The sequence below is a fragment of the Gasterosteus aculeatus genome, chromosome 2, assembly GCF_964276395.1.
Source record: "Gasterosteus aculeatus chromosome 2, fGasAcu3.hap1.1, whole genome shotgun sequence".
Lineage (NCBI taxonomy): Eukaryota > Metazoa > Chordata > Actinopteri > Perciformes > Gasterosteidae > Gasterosteus > Gasterosteus aculeatus.
In genome coordinates, this window is record NC_135689.1 from 1365152 (window position 1) to 1377392 (window position 12241).

The following is a 12241-nucleotide window of genomic DNA, read 5'->3' on the forward strand; positions in this document are numbered from 1 at the left end:
CACATACACGCTGTGGATCAGCCCAGTGGTCCCCAACCTTTCTTACCTCACGGACCGGTTTCATGTCAGACAATATTTCGCGGACCGGTCGTGAAGGTCCGACGGGGGGGTTGTAGTCGCGCGCTCTGTGTTCGCTGGTCGGTAAAAGGACAAGAAAAACGCCTGGTGACGCGTAGATTAGAAAACAAGTCAGTTCTCAACGTGAAAAAAAACATGCTGTATAGGCTATTTATGATGACATAGGTAGTGCATGAGTGTTCCTTTAACTCATGTTGTCAGTGTAATTGACAGGCTGCTTAACTGGTTAACTCTTAAATTCAACATATTTGTTCAGGCAGTGAGAGGACAGGCAATGATGCAGAGAGCACAGGGAGAGAAACACCAGGTCCAATAGAGAGAGAAGCACAGAGGAGCCATGAACCCCATGGCTCCTCTGTGCAAGGCAGGACCTGACGTGGAGGACAAGGAGGCCCTCTGGGCACTACTGTAAAAAGGAGACTCCGTATGTAGATAGTTCTTAATCTGCAATTGTGTTGTTGTGTTGTGTTGACATACTTTTCTTTACTGTTTTCTTAATAAAATTAAATAATAAAATTAATTAAATAAAATGTAATAAACTACTAACACATGTATTCATTGTCATTGATTTTATATGACTGTTACTGATAACATAATGCAATATAGCCAGGACAGCCTTACAGAGTCGCAACGCTTTGTGTTGCGTTGCTTCGCATCGCGTCGAGGTCTGAATGATCACAAAATTCAGAGTTTACCCACCTCTAATTTTACCACTACAGCACTGATTGGGATGTAATCCGGGGTTTATCTGTCTATAAATGTCAACCTACGTTTTCTCCCGGCGGCTTGTTGCTCCGCCCTCCTCGTCCCAGCCAATCGGAAGCCACGCCCATCAAGCTGTAGCCAAACAGCAAGTAAAGTACCGGAAGTAAGTTGTTTTACTTTAAAATTAATCCGGAAATATGTCCACATCTTTAATAGATATATAATAAATATCTTTATTATTTATTAATTTCATCACTTCTAAAACCATATTTCCAATTGATGACAATATTTATGTATTTCATGGAACAAAAAAATACATCTTTGGCGAACACTGCACGTTATCCGTCCGTCGTGTTTTATTTTGAAAACTATCCACCGGAAACGTTGCCCGTGTCAGATGAGCTTGACACACCGGTGAGGAAACAAAACCCGGGTGATTCTCGCCGGTCGCGGTGTCTTCCTGCCGCGCGGTTCCGATCAGCTGCTGCGGTTCGTCGTCGCTTCACCGCCGGCTGTGATTCAGCGGGTCTCCCTCTCTCACCGCGCGGGACTCACCAACTCTTCTGACCCGGTTCCCCGGTCCATCATGGCGAGCCGAAAGCGATCGTTTCCCCCCGATAGCAGCCTCAGCGCGCCGGGGAAGAGAGCACCGGGGCCCGGAGCGCCACAGACGGACTACGCGGGATGGGGAGCAGAAGAAACGTGTCGGTACCTGCGGGCGGAAGGTCTTGGAGAGTGGGAGGATGCGTTTAGAGGTTGGTCCTCTTTGTTGGAAATCTTAATTGATATTTATACAAAAGCTATTTTTAAATATTTCTTCTCATCTGTGTTTTTGTCTCCGGCATCCAGAGCACAGAATCACCGGGGTGGGGCTGCGCTACCTGGCGGATGCTGATCTGGAGAAGATGGGCTTGAAGTAAGTTTGTTGAACATGAAACCCTGAGGGTCTCACAGGACGTCAGCAGGTCCATAGCTTCAGCGCGAGGGCTGCGACCTGTCAGGGGACCACGACTACCTCAGAACGCATCACACGCTATTTATTGGTACTTATGGGCTCTCTCATGAGGTCTTACCCACCAGAACGCTCACAGGGGTTCCCCTTCATCCTGACAGGAAACAATGTCCAGATGGACAAAGTAGGTCAAGAGTTCTTACACTTGTTATCATGGTATGAATCTTCAGAGCAGAGGCCATAAACCAGGTTGGGTCACAGAGGGGTTAACTGGGGATTGGCTTTAATGTTCCCTCACCAGTTCTTTCTGTTTCCTCATGGACGGGTTCACGTCCAGGTTCCTCGGGGACCGCCTGCGAGTTCTACACAGCCTCAGGACGCTGTGGCAGATCAAAGCGGAGCCGAGCAAGGTAACATCTGCACAAGTTCAGGGCCGAAGGGCCGATGAAGACACAATAGAGCGAAGGAGAGGAACTTGTGTGATTAAACCCGAGAGGAAGTGAAGATTGTTTCTGTTCCCTTTTCCAAACAAACCGTTGAAGTCTGTGAAGAGACGACAAACCAGTTCCCACATTTGTGTTTCTATTTAATGACATTTTACCTGCTTCTGATCTGCATCTCGTACTCTGATCCTTACCAACACTCCGGCTTCCTGCTACTTTGGAACCGGCTTTGGGGGTTAATTCTTGTTCTAGACGCGTCTCTCAGCTGCTTGTGTCTTCCAGGTGTTCAACGATCCCATCCACGGCCACATGGAGATGCACCCTCTGCTCATCAGAATCATCGACACGCCTCAGTTCCAGAGGCTCCGTCACATCAAGCAGCTCGGGGGGGCCTACTTTGTTTTCCCCGGAGCGTCCCACAACCGCTTCGAACACTCCCTCGGGTATGTCCTCCACTAGGGGCGCTGGTCTGTTGACCCGGCATCGCTCCGCTGGTCACTACCGTCATAACGCCGTGAACCAACGAGTCCTATCACCACGTTAAGCGATTAAGAAAAAGTTCTCATTTACAAGGATGAGCTGGCCAAGAGGCAGCAGCACCGTCCACACAAGTGACACAAACGGACACAATACAGTATGACAAACAAATGGCTAAAAACAACATTGTTAAATTAATAAACACTATGTAGAAAAAAGGCAGATTACTGGAAGTACTTTGTAAAAATGGAAGCGAGAGAAGTGCCTACAACAGTCAACTATGGCTCGGTGCAGCTTTTGTTTGAACATGTCGAGAGACGTGAGGGCTGTAAGTTTGAGCGTGTTTTGTAATGAGTTCCAATCATTTGCAGTTGCAAAATGAAAGGAGTTACGACCAAACGCAGTACGGACTTTTGGAATCATCAGTCACTGGATCTTAAATGGCGTTTGCTGTCCGAAATGTGCAGAAGATTTGAGCGGTATCGGGGGTCACTCCCAAAATGATTTGTAGACCATGTAAGAATACGTGTTCAGGATTTGGAGCCCGGTCGGGGTTATCAAAAATTCAGCCGAACAACTTCTCTCGTTGTGGGAGATTTATTTGTCAGATCGCAGGTCAAGTATCGGCGCTGCGTTTGCAAAGGCAGGAGCAGTTCAGGCAGCACACAGGCCGACAACCAACTAACATCAGCAAGAACATCATGTTTTGTCTAAACTGGCGTAGAGGAGGACCTTCCACCCCCCCGCATCTACTAGTTGACCCGCAGACCTTGCATTCCTCAGCCAGGACAGACACTGACTCCCCATCCTGTCAGACTCGTGTCTGCCTGCTCGGCACATCCTGCTCCCCCCCCTTACCCAACTCCTAAATCAAGTCAAGACAGCGAACCCCCAACTAAGCCCATGAAAAGAACTTTTGATCATCAACCACGAGCAGCCATGTTTTAGCCGCCAGGTGTGAAGGGGGGGCCAATCCACCAATCCAAAGATCACAGTGGTGGGTGGTGAAGGCTGCACTTGGGGATTGCTGAGTGGTGGGGGGTGTCCAATTTTCTGAGGGTGGTCTTTGATGCCGTTTTATAAATTATATTTCCAGAGTCAAATAGAGGAAGGATGGTCATTTTCACAAGTGTGAATTTGGTGAATGAGTGTGTGAACGAGGCCTTGTTTCAATACAGGAAACCCCGTCTTTGACTTTAGCCAGAAGGATTTTGATGTGTATGTTGGAGTCCAACCAGTAGCAGAGAAACTCCATCTCTGATCCATCAGCACTGTAGATCTTGGGAGGGCCGGGGCTGATGAGGTTTTTCCGGTCAAACCGCATACATATGGTCAGGGGCGGTTCTGCATTGAATGGCGCCCGGGGCGAGACCACCTTTGAGCGCCCCCCTCCCCCCAAAAAGAAAAAGTTCACAAAATTCTGCAGTTATATTTTATTTTTTTTATTTTAACTTAAGTGAGAATTACATTAGAAAAACACAACAGAACCCAGTTACTCTTGCAATTACAACAGGAAACACACATTTGCACAAAATATACAATACAAAAAATAATAATATAGAATAAATATTGTAAATAGCACAAATTCTTCATCACACAAATGTGGAAACACACTAAATACAATCGAACTGTTTCACTATTGCACTAAGAACAGAAAACACAAACTAAATCTAAAACCTGACGTTTCTGGCCTTCCTTGATTTGCAATTGAAATTTAAATCCAAAGACCGTAGGATTATGTTTATACAGCTAAAACAGCCTGGGGCCAAATTGACCCCAAACATAATATAGTAGAGGTTAATTAACATGCCCTTACACTAAATGTCTTTCATTACATGCTATATTAATCTAACTTTTAGGGAGGAAACATTAGCTCCTTGGTTACAGCCTTGAATTCTATGCATGGCACACTCTTAGTTCTGACTGTTAAACAATACTTTGTCACAAAATACAGTTGTAGCAAATAGCAAATGTCCGTCTTTGAAACTACCTACAGATTTGAGAATTCTGTTGGTTAATGACAGGACCTAACTTTAAACCAAATGATGGAAATAAATAATAACTGAACTTGTAAGAGTTTTGTTGCAAAGCACATATTATGGTGAAATTACAAACCTTGTGTTTGTTGAGTTAAAACCGAATTATTGTTTTATAAGCATTAAGCAACCTAGCAAAAAGGCTAACAGACGAAAGAGTTACCCCACCAATTAATGTATGACACATGTATAATCATACAGAGAGACAACATATTTGCATACCTCCATCTTCTCCTCCTCTTCTTTTCTTTTCTTTCTGTAGTGGGAACCTGATGATTTTAACCTTTTTCTGTCCATCTGTTTTTATTTGCCTCTGACGCGACAAGCAACAGATTTCCCCCCAACACTGTCAGTCACGACCAGAAGTCAAGACTAAACCAATTAACCTTGGTGACAGGTGACACATAATCGTTTTGTATTACCAATTTTTATTGGCCATTTCACACAATTCCTAAAAAACAAAAATGTGCAGGAACTAACTATTCATTTATCATTATTGAAATGTGTGTTATTTCTAAGAAAGTCGGTGTGTGACTGACTTTAGCCCACTAATTACATTAGCGTATTAAACAGTGAATCCCCGACCCCTGCCCCCCCCCCTTATCCGACCGTTCCATTTGGGTGACCCAGAGGTGAACTGCCCCCGCGCGCCCCTCCCTTTTCCCCTTCCCCAGCTTCTTTGCACAGCACCTCCAACAAGCAGGGCGCCTGCAGCCGCAGGGGGCGCCAATCTGCCAATTCCCCACACAGTGAAACGATCGATGATAGAAAACTGCTTCGCGGAGCAGAGGATTTTTTTTTTTTTTCAGCGCTCGTGCCGCCCCCCATGAGCCATGAAAAAATGCCGGCCCGGGCGGCTGACCGGTTCGCCCGTGCCCAGAACCGCCACTGCATATGGTCTTTTTGGAGTTGAGGACCGGGTGGAGGTTGTGGAAAGGATGGAAGTGAGGCTTTGTTGAATGGACAGAGTGGAGTGAGGGACCAGCTGAATATATGATGGTGTCATCCGCATACAGATGAATAGAGGAATTTCCAGCAGCTTTGGCCACATCATTAATATAAATAGAGAACAAAATAGGGCCTAAAATGGAGCCTTGAGGCACACCTTTTGAAATGTTAAGAAGTTCAGACGTGATGTTTTCCGTCTTAACCCGCTGGACACGAACAGCCATGTAGCTATAAAACCAGTTGCAACATCCACTGGACAAGCCGACGCTGGGAAGTCTTACCGTAGACCCACAAATGGATGAACATGACTTCTTGTTAGGCTATAAACGTGAAGAAAACGCTCCGATGAGTCTCTTCATCCGGTGTAGCTCATTGGTGTTTGTCCTCGTCCTCAGGGTGGGGCATCTGGCCGGACAACTGGTCCGAGCTCTGGACCAGAGGCAGCCAGAGCTCCACATCACCCGCAGAGACGTCCTCTGTGTGCAGATCGCCGGGCTCTGCCACGACCTCGGTGAGTTCAGTTCAGTGTCGGGGGCTTAATGGCGACTTATCGGGACCAGAAGTGATGGCGTGTTGATTACATCCTCTTCCCCTCCAGGACACGGGCCCTTCTCCCACATGTTTGACGGAAAGTTCATCCCCAAAGCGCGCCCAGGTCTCACCTGGAAGGTAGGACACAATGACACTTATATTTTACTGTTTATAGATCACTTCCTGTGCATTGGGTTCTTTCCTTCATTTCTTTTTTATGTGTTATTTTATTTGGAGTCTCTGCTCCTAAAAAAAAAAAGCAGAAAAAAAAAAGCACAATGTGAACAACTGGAAAAGTTACTTCTGCCTGTTTTTGTCTGTGAGGCCCTGAGATCTCAGTTAAATTCTTTTTAAACTTTTATCTGCTCCACTTTAACCTAAAGACTCCGTTTGCATCACAATCAGCTGGGATTCACAAATCCTCTCACCTGGTCTCACCTCGCCCCACTTCCATTCTTACTTTAGATCTGGTGTTATTCCCCTGCTTTTAACCTAAAGATACAGTAACAAAGACGTATGTTGACAGAGGCCTTTTTTATATAAGCTGCCATAATTCATTTGTAATGTAATTTGACTTCATGGAACGACAGTAAGTACAAGATAAGGGACACAGTGGAGTGGACTTTCTATTTGAGTCATCTTACTTTCACTTTCACGTCCTGACCATTTTCCTTTTCTGATTTTTGATGTTGCAGCATGAGGACGCCTCCGTGAAGATGTTTGACCACCTGGTGGCTGACAACAATCTGCAGCCCGTGATGGAGGAGCACGGCCTGGTGCTGCCAGAGGACCTGGACTTCATCAAGGAACAGATCGCCGGACCGATGGACCCAAAGGACATGAAGAAGCTGGAGGTAGTCGAATTAAATGTTTTGGGTCTCCAGGTGGAAGAATGAGCACGTTGTTCTATTCGTTCCTGACGTCACTGTGGTCTCATCTCCCCAGTGGCCCTATAGAGGCCGTCCAGAGGACAAGTCCTTCCTCTATGAAATCGTGTCCAACAAAAGAAACGGCATCGATGTGGACAAGTGGGACTACTTTGCCAGGTGGGGTCTGTACCCTGAATGTTCCTTATTGATCTGTTAACTTGGTCTTCTCACCACGACGTGTCTTCATCCTCAGGGACTGCTACCACCTGGGCATCAAGAACAACTTTGACTACGGCCGCTGCCTGATGTTCGCCAGAGTGTGTGAGGTAGACGGGCAGAAGCACATCTGCACCAGAGACAAGGTGCTTCTAACCCACCGGAGATCCAAAGGCTCAATTTGAGAAGCGTGCTCTCTTTAAACAGTCGCCCAAACTACACCTGTTCATCACAAGCTGTAGAATAAATATTCTTGTCAGATTTTTAAAAACTTTTCAACTATAAAAAAAACCCTAATCAACGTTATCCTCAAGTTTATCATTTATGTAGTCGCCATCTTTGGTTCTTTGCAAGCAGCGAAAAGGAAGAGCCCATATTGGGAGGAGAAGGCGTATGTCTCTGGTAAAGACCTGTATATTTTCTAAATATTTACCGGAACCCGACGGGTACCGACGGGTTGGGCCGGGTATCCACCCTCTAGTTTATAAGAAAGAAATCCAGCCTTGCAGGACCAAATACAGGGGAATTTGGGCGATTTTGATGCACAAAAGGATGTTTCCGTCTGAAAGTTGCAATTCTGTTTCAAACGGTACATTCTGCGAATCCCGTCTGTTTTCTGTTATCGTGGACATTTTCTCCCCCTGAACCACTTCGCGTACCCTTCCCCAGTCTTGGAACCGAGGTTCTACGTCATTACTTATTAAGATATTTTATATATGGAATGTTCAATGCCTTATCGATGTGTCCGAGCCCGACTATATTTTCTAAATATTTATCCGAACCCGGCCCCACCCGACGGGCTCGGGCCGGGTATCCACCCTCTGATGGGAGCAGAGGAGTCGCCCCCTGCTGGTCAGTAGGGAGGATCCGGGCACTCAAGCGTTTGCTCTACGTTTACATTTTGTGTGCATTCATTTCAGATGTGAGTCTCTTTGAAAACACCTTGTCAGAACTTCCGTCCTCCATGCGTCCTCTAATCGGTTGTCTCTTAACAGGAAGTGGGAAATCTGTACGACATGTTCCACACAAGGAACTGTCTCCACCGGAGAGCCTACCAGCACAAAGTGGCCAAAATCGTGGAGACTATGTGAGGAGCTTGTTGTCTTTTCTTCATGACCCCCCACGTGTGCTACGTTTTTACACAGCGATCATGTGATTTTCTCAGGATCACTGAGGCCTTTTTGAAAGCAGACGGGCACATCCTGTTTGAAGGCTCTGAAGGGAAGATGTTCTCTCTCTCCACGGCAATCGATGACATGGAGGCCTACACCAAGGTGACCGGTGAGTAGAAACACGCCGTCACTTTGATTTCCACCTGAATGTTTTCCATGTGAAGCAGAAATTGATAACAACAAGTTTGACGTTATGTGCTGATATCCACTGAAACGATGAGGGATCAGTGTGTGTGACACTGTGAACAACAAGAGTCGTGGGTCTCAATGAAGAAACTTCAAAGGCTCAGAGCAAACTCTTTTATTTACTTTATAAGAAAAATTCAGATTATAACAAGTTAGAGGAAAAAAGGAGAATGAAGTGTTGAACTTAGAAAGTCCGGACTCGTTCCTGAGGCAGATCTTATTCTACAGCTTCTCTCACCGCAAGAACCACCCCGAAAACCAACAACCAGCTCCAACTGTCCCTTTTACACCAGAAAGTCTGAAGACACGAAGTGTGTAAATAAGGCTGACTTTATACCTCTTATAATACCCTGGTTAAGTCTATTTTATATGTTCTCCATAAAATGGCTGATGATATTATCAACAGTGTTTGGTCTTACTCATAAGGTTAAAACCCCTTTTCCGTCCTAAACCCCATGATAGTTCTTCCTCCTTAAAACGTCAGACGACAACATTATCAATTTTGCATATCCTGCTGTCCTCTCAACACCCCCTCGTGCTTAATTGGAAATGTTGCCCCCCATATTCCATCACAATGCTAGATCGCATCTATCCCATCATCCGTGCTAATTCAGACTTCTAACAAGACAAACTCGGAAGAAACAACAAAGTGCAATTTCATCAAATAAGCCCATTTACAACTTGTTACAGATAAGAAGCATTAGAAGTACAACGTGAGTGCTACAGTCAGTGTCTTAGTGGAGGTCGAGTCTGAAGAGCTCCCTGCTCTCTTTCTAGATAACGTCTTTGAACAAATACTCAACTCGTCCTCCGCGGCGCTGAAGGACTCGAGGGAGATTCTTAAAAACGTCGTGTGTCGACGCCTCTACAAATGTCTCGGCCACACCCAGGCGGACCAACACGAGAACGTCCCTCAGGTGTGTGTGTGTGTGTGTGTGTGTGTGTGTGTGTGCGTCACATTGCTCGAGTAGCTGCATGCGCCGCTTCTACGTGTACTGAGATGACAGTGACTTTCATTATCGGGTCATGGATCATTTCTGGGATCCAGGTTTTTTTATTTATTTACCAGATTGTCAGTAAAGTGAAGAATTACTGATGATTTCCAGCTGACCGTCAGTCTGAATACGGCTAAATAGAACATTTAAGCCGAGGGGTGAATGTATTATTTCAAACTGCATAAATTGATGTGATGCATCGTAACCCCCCCCCATGGTTAAATAAGCAACCTCCACCTCCTGCTCTTTCCCCTCTGAAAGGAGAGGATTGCGAGCTGGGAAGCCGATCTGGCTCGATGCGCCTCTCAGGACGTGGTTCTGAATCCAGAGGACTTCATCATCGATGTGAGGCTTATTGATCTGATCAGTCCCCGTGCTCCCTGCTCTACCATGTGTCTGCAGGCTTCACTACAACCTTCTCACTCTTTTAGGTCATCAACTTGGACTACGGGATGAAGGAGAAGAACCCCATCAACAGCGTGCGCTTCTACAGCAAGGACGACCCGAGCAAAGCCGTCCAGATCCGCAAGAACCAGGTCAGACCCGAACCAGAAGCCCCGACTTCAGATCTCAGGAGTATAGAGGGTGACATCAAGATACTGTTGTCATGGAAACCGCGAAGAAGAAGCAGCTTTGTGGACTCTGACCGTTTTCACCTGTCCTCAAAACTAAGCCGCCTGCTTCTCCTCCTCGCCAGGTGTCTAAACTTCTCCCGGAGCAGTTTGCCGAGCAGCTGATCCGGGTTTACTGCAAGAAGCTTGACAGCAGGAGTCTGGAGGCGGCAAAGAAGAACTTTGTCCAGTGGTGCATGGACGAGAACTTCTCGAAGCCTCAGGTAATCTGCACCTGCAGAGACGATCGGTTACAATGCAGGAACAGGAAAAAAACACCTGCAACAAGCTGGAAAACGGTGACAAAATCACAGAAAATAAGTCCAATTGTATAAAAGTCTGACAAAATAACTACTTCTCTCTTGATTTTTTTGTCCCTCAGTAAACCGTTTATGGTCCCAATCTGTCCTCTGTTGTTTTGTTCCTCACACAGGACGGAGACATAATCGCCCCCGAGCTGACTCCTCTGAAGCCCAGCCGGCAGGAAGACGACGACGACAACAAGAAGGAAGTAAACCCAGTTGGTAAAGCCAGAATTCAGCTTTTTGAAAGATGAGAGAGAGCAGAGAATCCTCCGTCACACAAATATAATCTATATTATCAATATTTTGTGCAAAGATTATAATATCTTTGCACCAAAAGAGGATGCGGTGTTCAGGGCCCTTTGCTTAGGATTTTAAACTCTTTGTAACATTCACAAATGTTTTTGTTTTAGTTTTATCATTTTTAATGCATGTTTCATTTGAGAGCACGTGTAACTAATCATGCTCATTTTCTTTCAGCTTTAAGAAACTTCTGTCACAACTTTTAAAAGATGTATTTAAATAATTCGTCAGTGAACAGATTTTGACGTGTATTTATTTTTCAGATGTGTGTGATGTTGACTTATTTATAGTTCTGTTAACGAGCGGCTCAACCTAATTATTTTTAAGGTTTTTCTTTTTTTTTATGTCACTTGATGTTTTCCATATTACCAAAATGTAATCTAATGCAAATCTCCTGAGGTTTATTTTATTCTTGGCTGCTTTTGTAAAAATGATAAAAAGAAAAGAGAAATATTTTTGCGTGCAAAGGGAAACTTAAAGATGCTGTGTGGTGCTCCAAAGAAATAAAACGGGTTCTTCTCAGATTGTCCTCGTGTAATGACACTTGTTGAACACCAGGGGGCACCATGCTCCCTTAGACCAGAGGATGGTGGTTTAAGAAGAAGCCATTTTTATTATATTGCACATACAGGAAATTGTTCTCTGCATTAATCCCATCCCACACAGTGGAAGCAGCGGGCTGCTGTAAAGGCGCCGGGGAGCAGTTAGGAGTCTTGCTCAGGGGCGATCGAACCGCCTGAGGTTCCTGGCGCAGCCTCTGTACTCCAACGCGCCACGGTCGCCTCCATAACAATTGTTTTATTGAAACAAGCAGAAAACATCCAACCAACAAAGTAATGTCAAATTAAGAAAAGAGACAACAGGTTAATAAGTTGAAAATAGGCCTGTCAATATATTAAAATTAACTAATTAATCGCATTTTGGAATTCATAAATTGTGATTAATCTCAACAATGTTATTAATGAATGTTTTTTCTTCTAAAGAGGAAATCTTATTTTATAATGTGTGTATTTTAGACACAGTTGTTTAATTATTTCAAACACAACACACATTTCATCATCTTGGAGGCATAATTCCACAGGGTGGAACATGTTTATAACCTGGTTGGTTGGTGTTTAATCCACTTTATTCTCCAACTCTCAGAAGTAATTGCGCTCTCGCCATCCGGATCCCTCGTGTGACTTCTCTCTCCCCTCCGCCACTACTACTTAAATAGACAGGGATACAAACTATTCATGCCATTGAATGCAGCTGAGGCCAATTGCTCAGGGAACGGTGGCAGGTGACGCCTCCACCTGCCACCTGACATTTAAACATAAAGTTATGAATTTAAACGTAACATAACCGGTAAACAAACACCAGTCTCAGATTAAAAGTTATGAACACTCAGCTTAGTTTTACTATAGTATCTTATGTA

At 45.0% G+C, this 12241-nt stretch overlaps 1 protein-coding gene across 2 annotated transcripts; it reads left to right on the plus strand.

Annotated features, from left to right (window-relative positions):
* The first annotated feature begins 802 nt into the window (after nucleotides 1-802).
* LOC144383585 (deoxynucleoside triphosphate triphosphohydrolase SAMHD1-like) lies at nucleotides 803-11346 on the plus strand. Of its 2 annotated transcripts, none has more exons than XM_078081669.1 (16): nucleotides 803-1538; nucleotides 1633-1699; nucleotides 2073-2145; nucleotides 2461-2621; nucleotides 6035-6150; nucleotides 6238-6308; nucleotides 6866-7024; nucleotides 7116-7216; nucleotides 7293-7401; nucleotides 8251-8342; nucleotides 8421-8536; nucleotides 9391-9530; nucleotides 9870-9953; nucleotides 10040-10144; nucleotides 10306-10443; nucleotides 10653-11346. In XM_078081669.1, the coding sequence occupies exons 1-16, from the start codon at nucleotides 1370-1372 to the stop codon at nucleotides 10773-10775; spliced, it is 1824 nt and encodes a 607-aa protein (XP_077937795.1). In that variant the 5' UTR covers nucleotides 803-1369; the 3' UTR covers nucleotides 10776-11346. The 2 variants fall into 2 exon arrangements, with proteins under 2 accessions (XP_077937795.1, XP_077937791.1); XM_078081665.1 differs by having other exon boundaries at nucleotides 1172-1538; nucleotides 2037-2145.
* The last annotated feature ends 895 nt before the right edge of the window (nucleotides 11347-12241 follow it).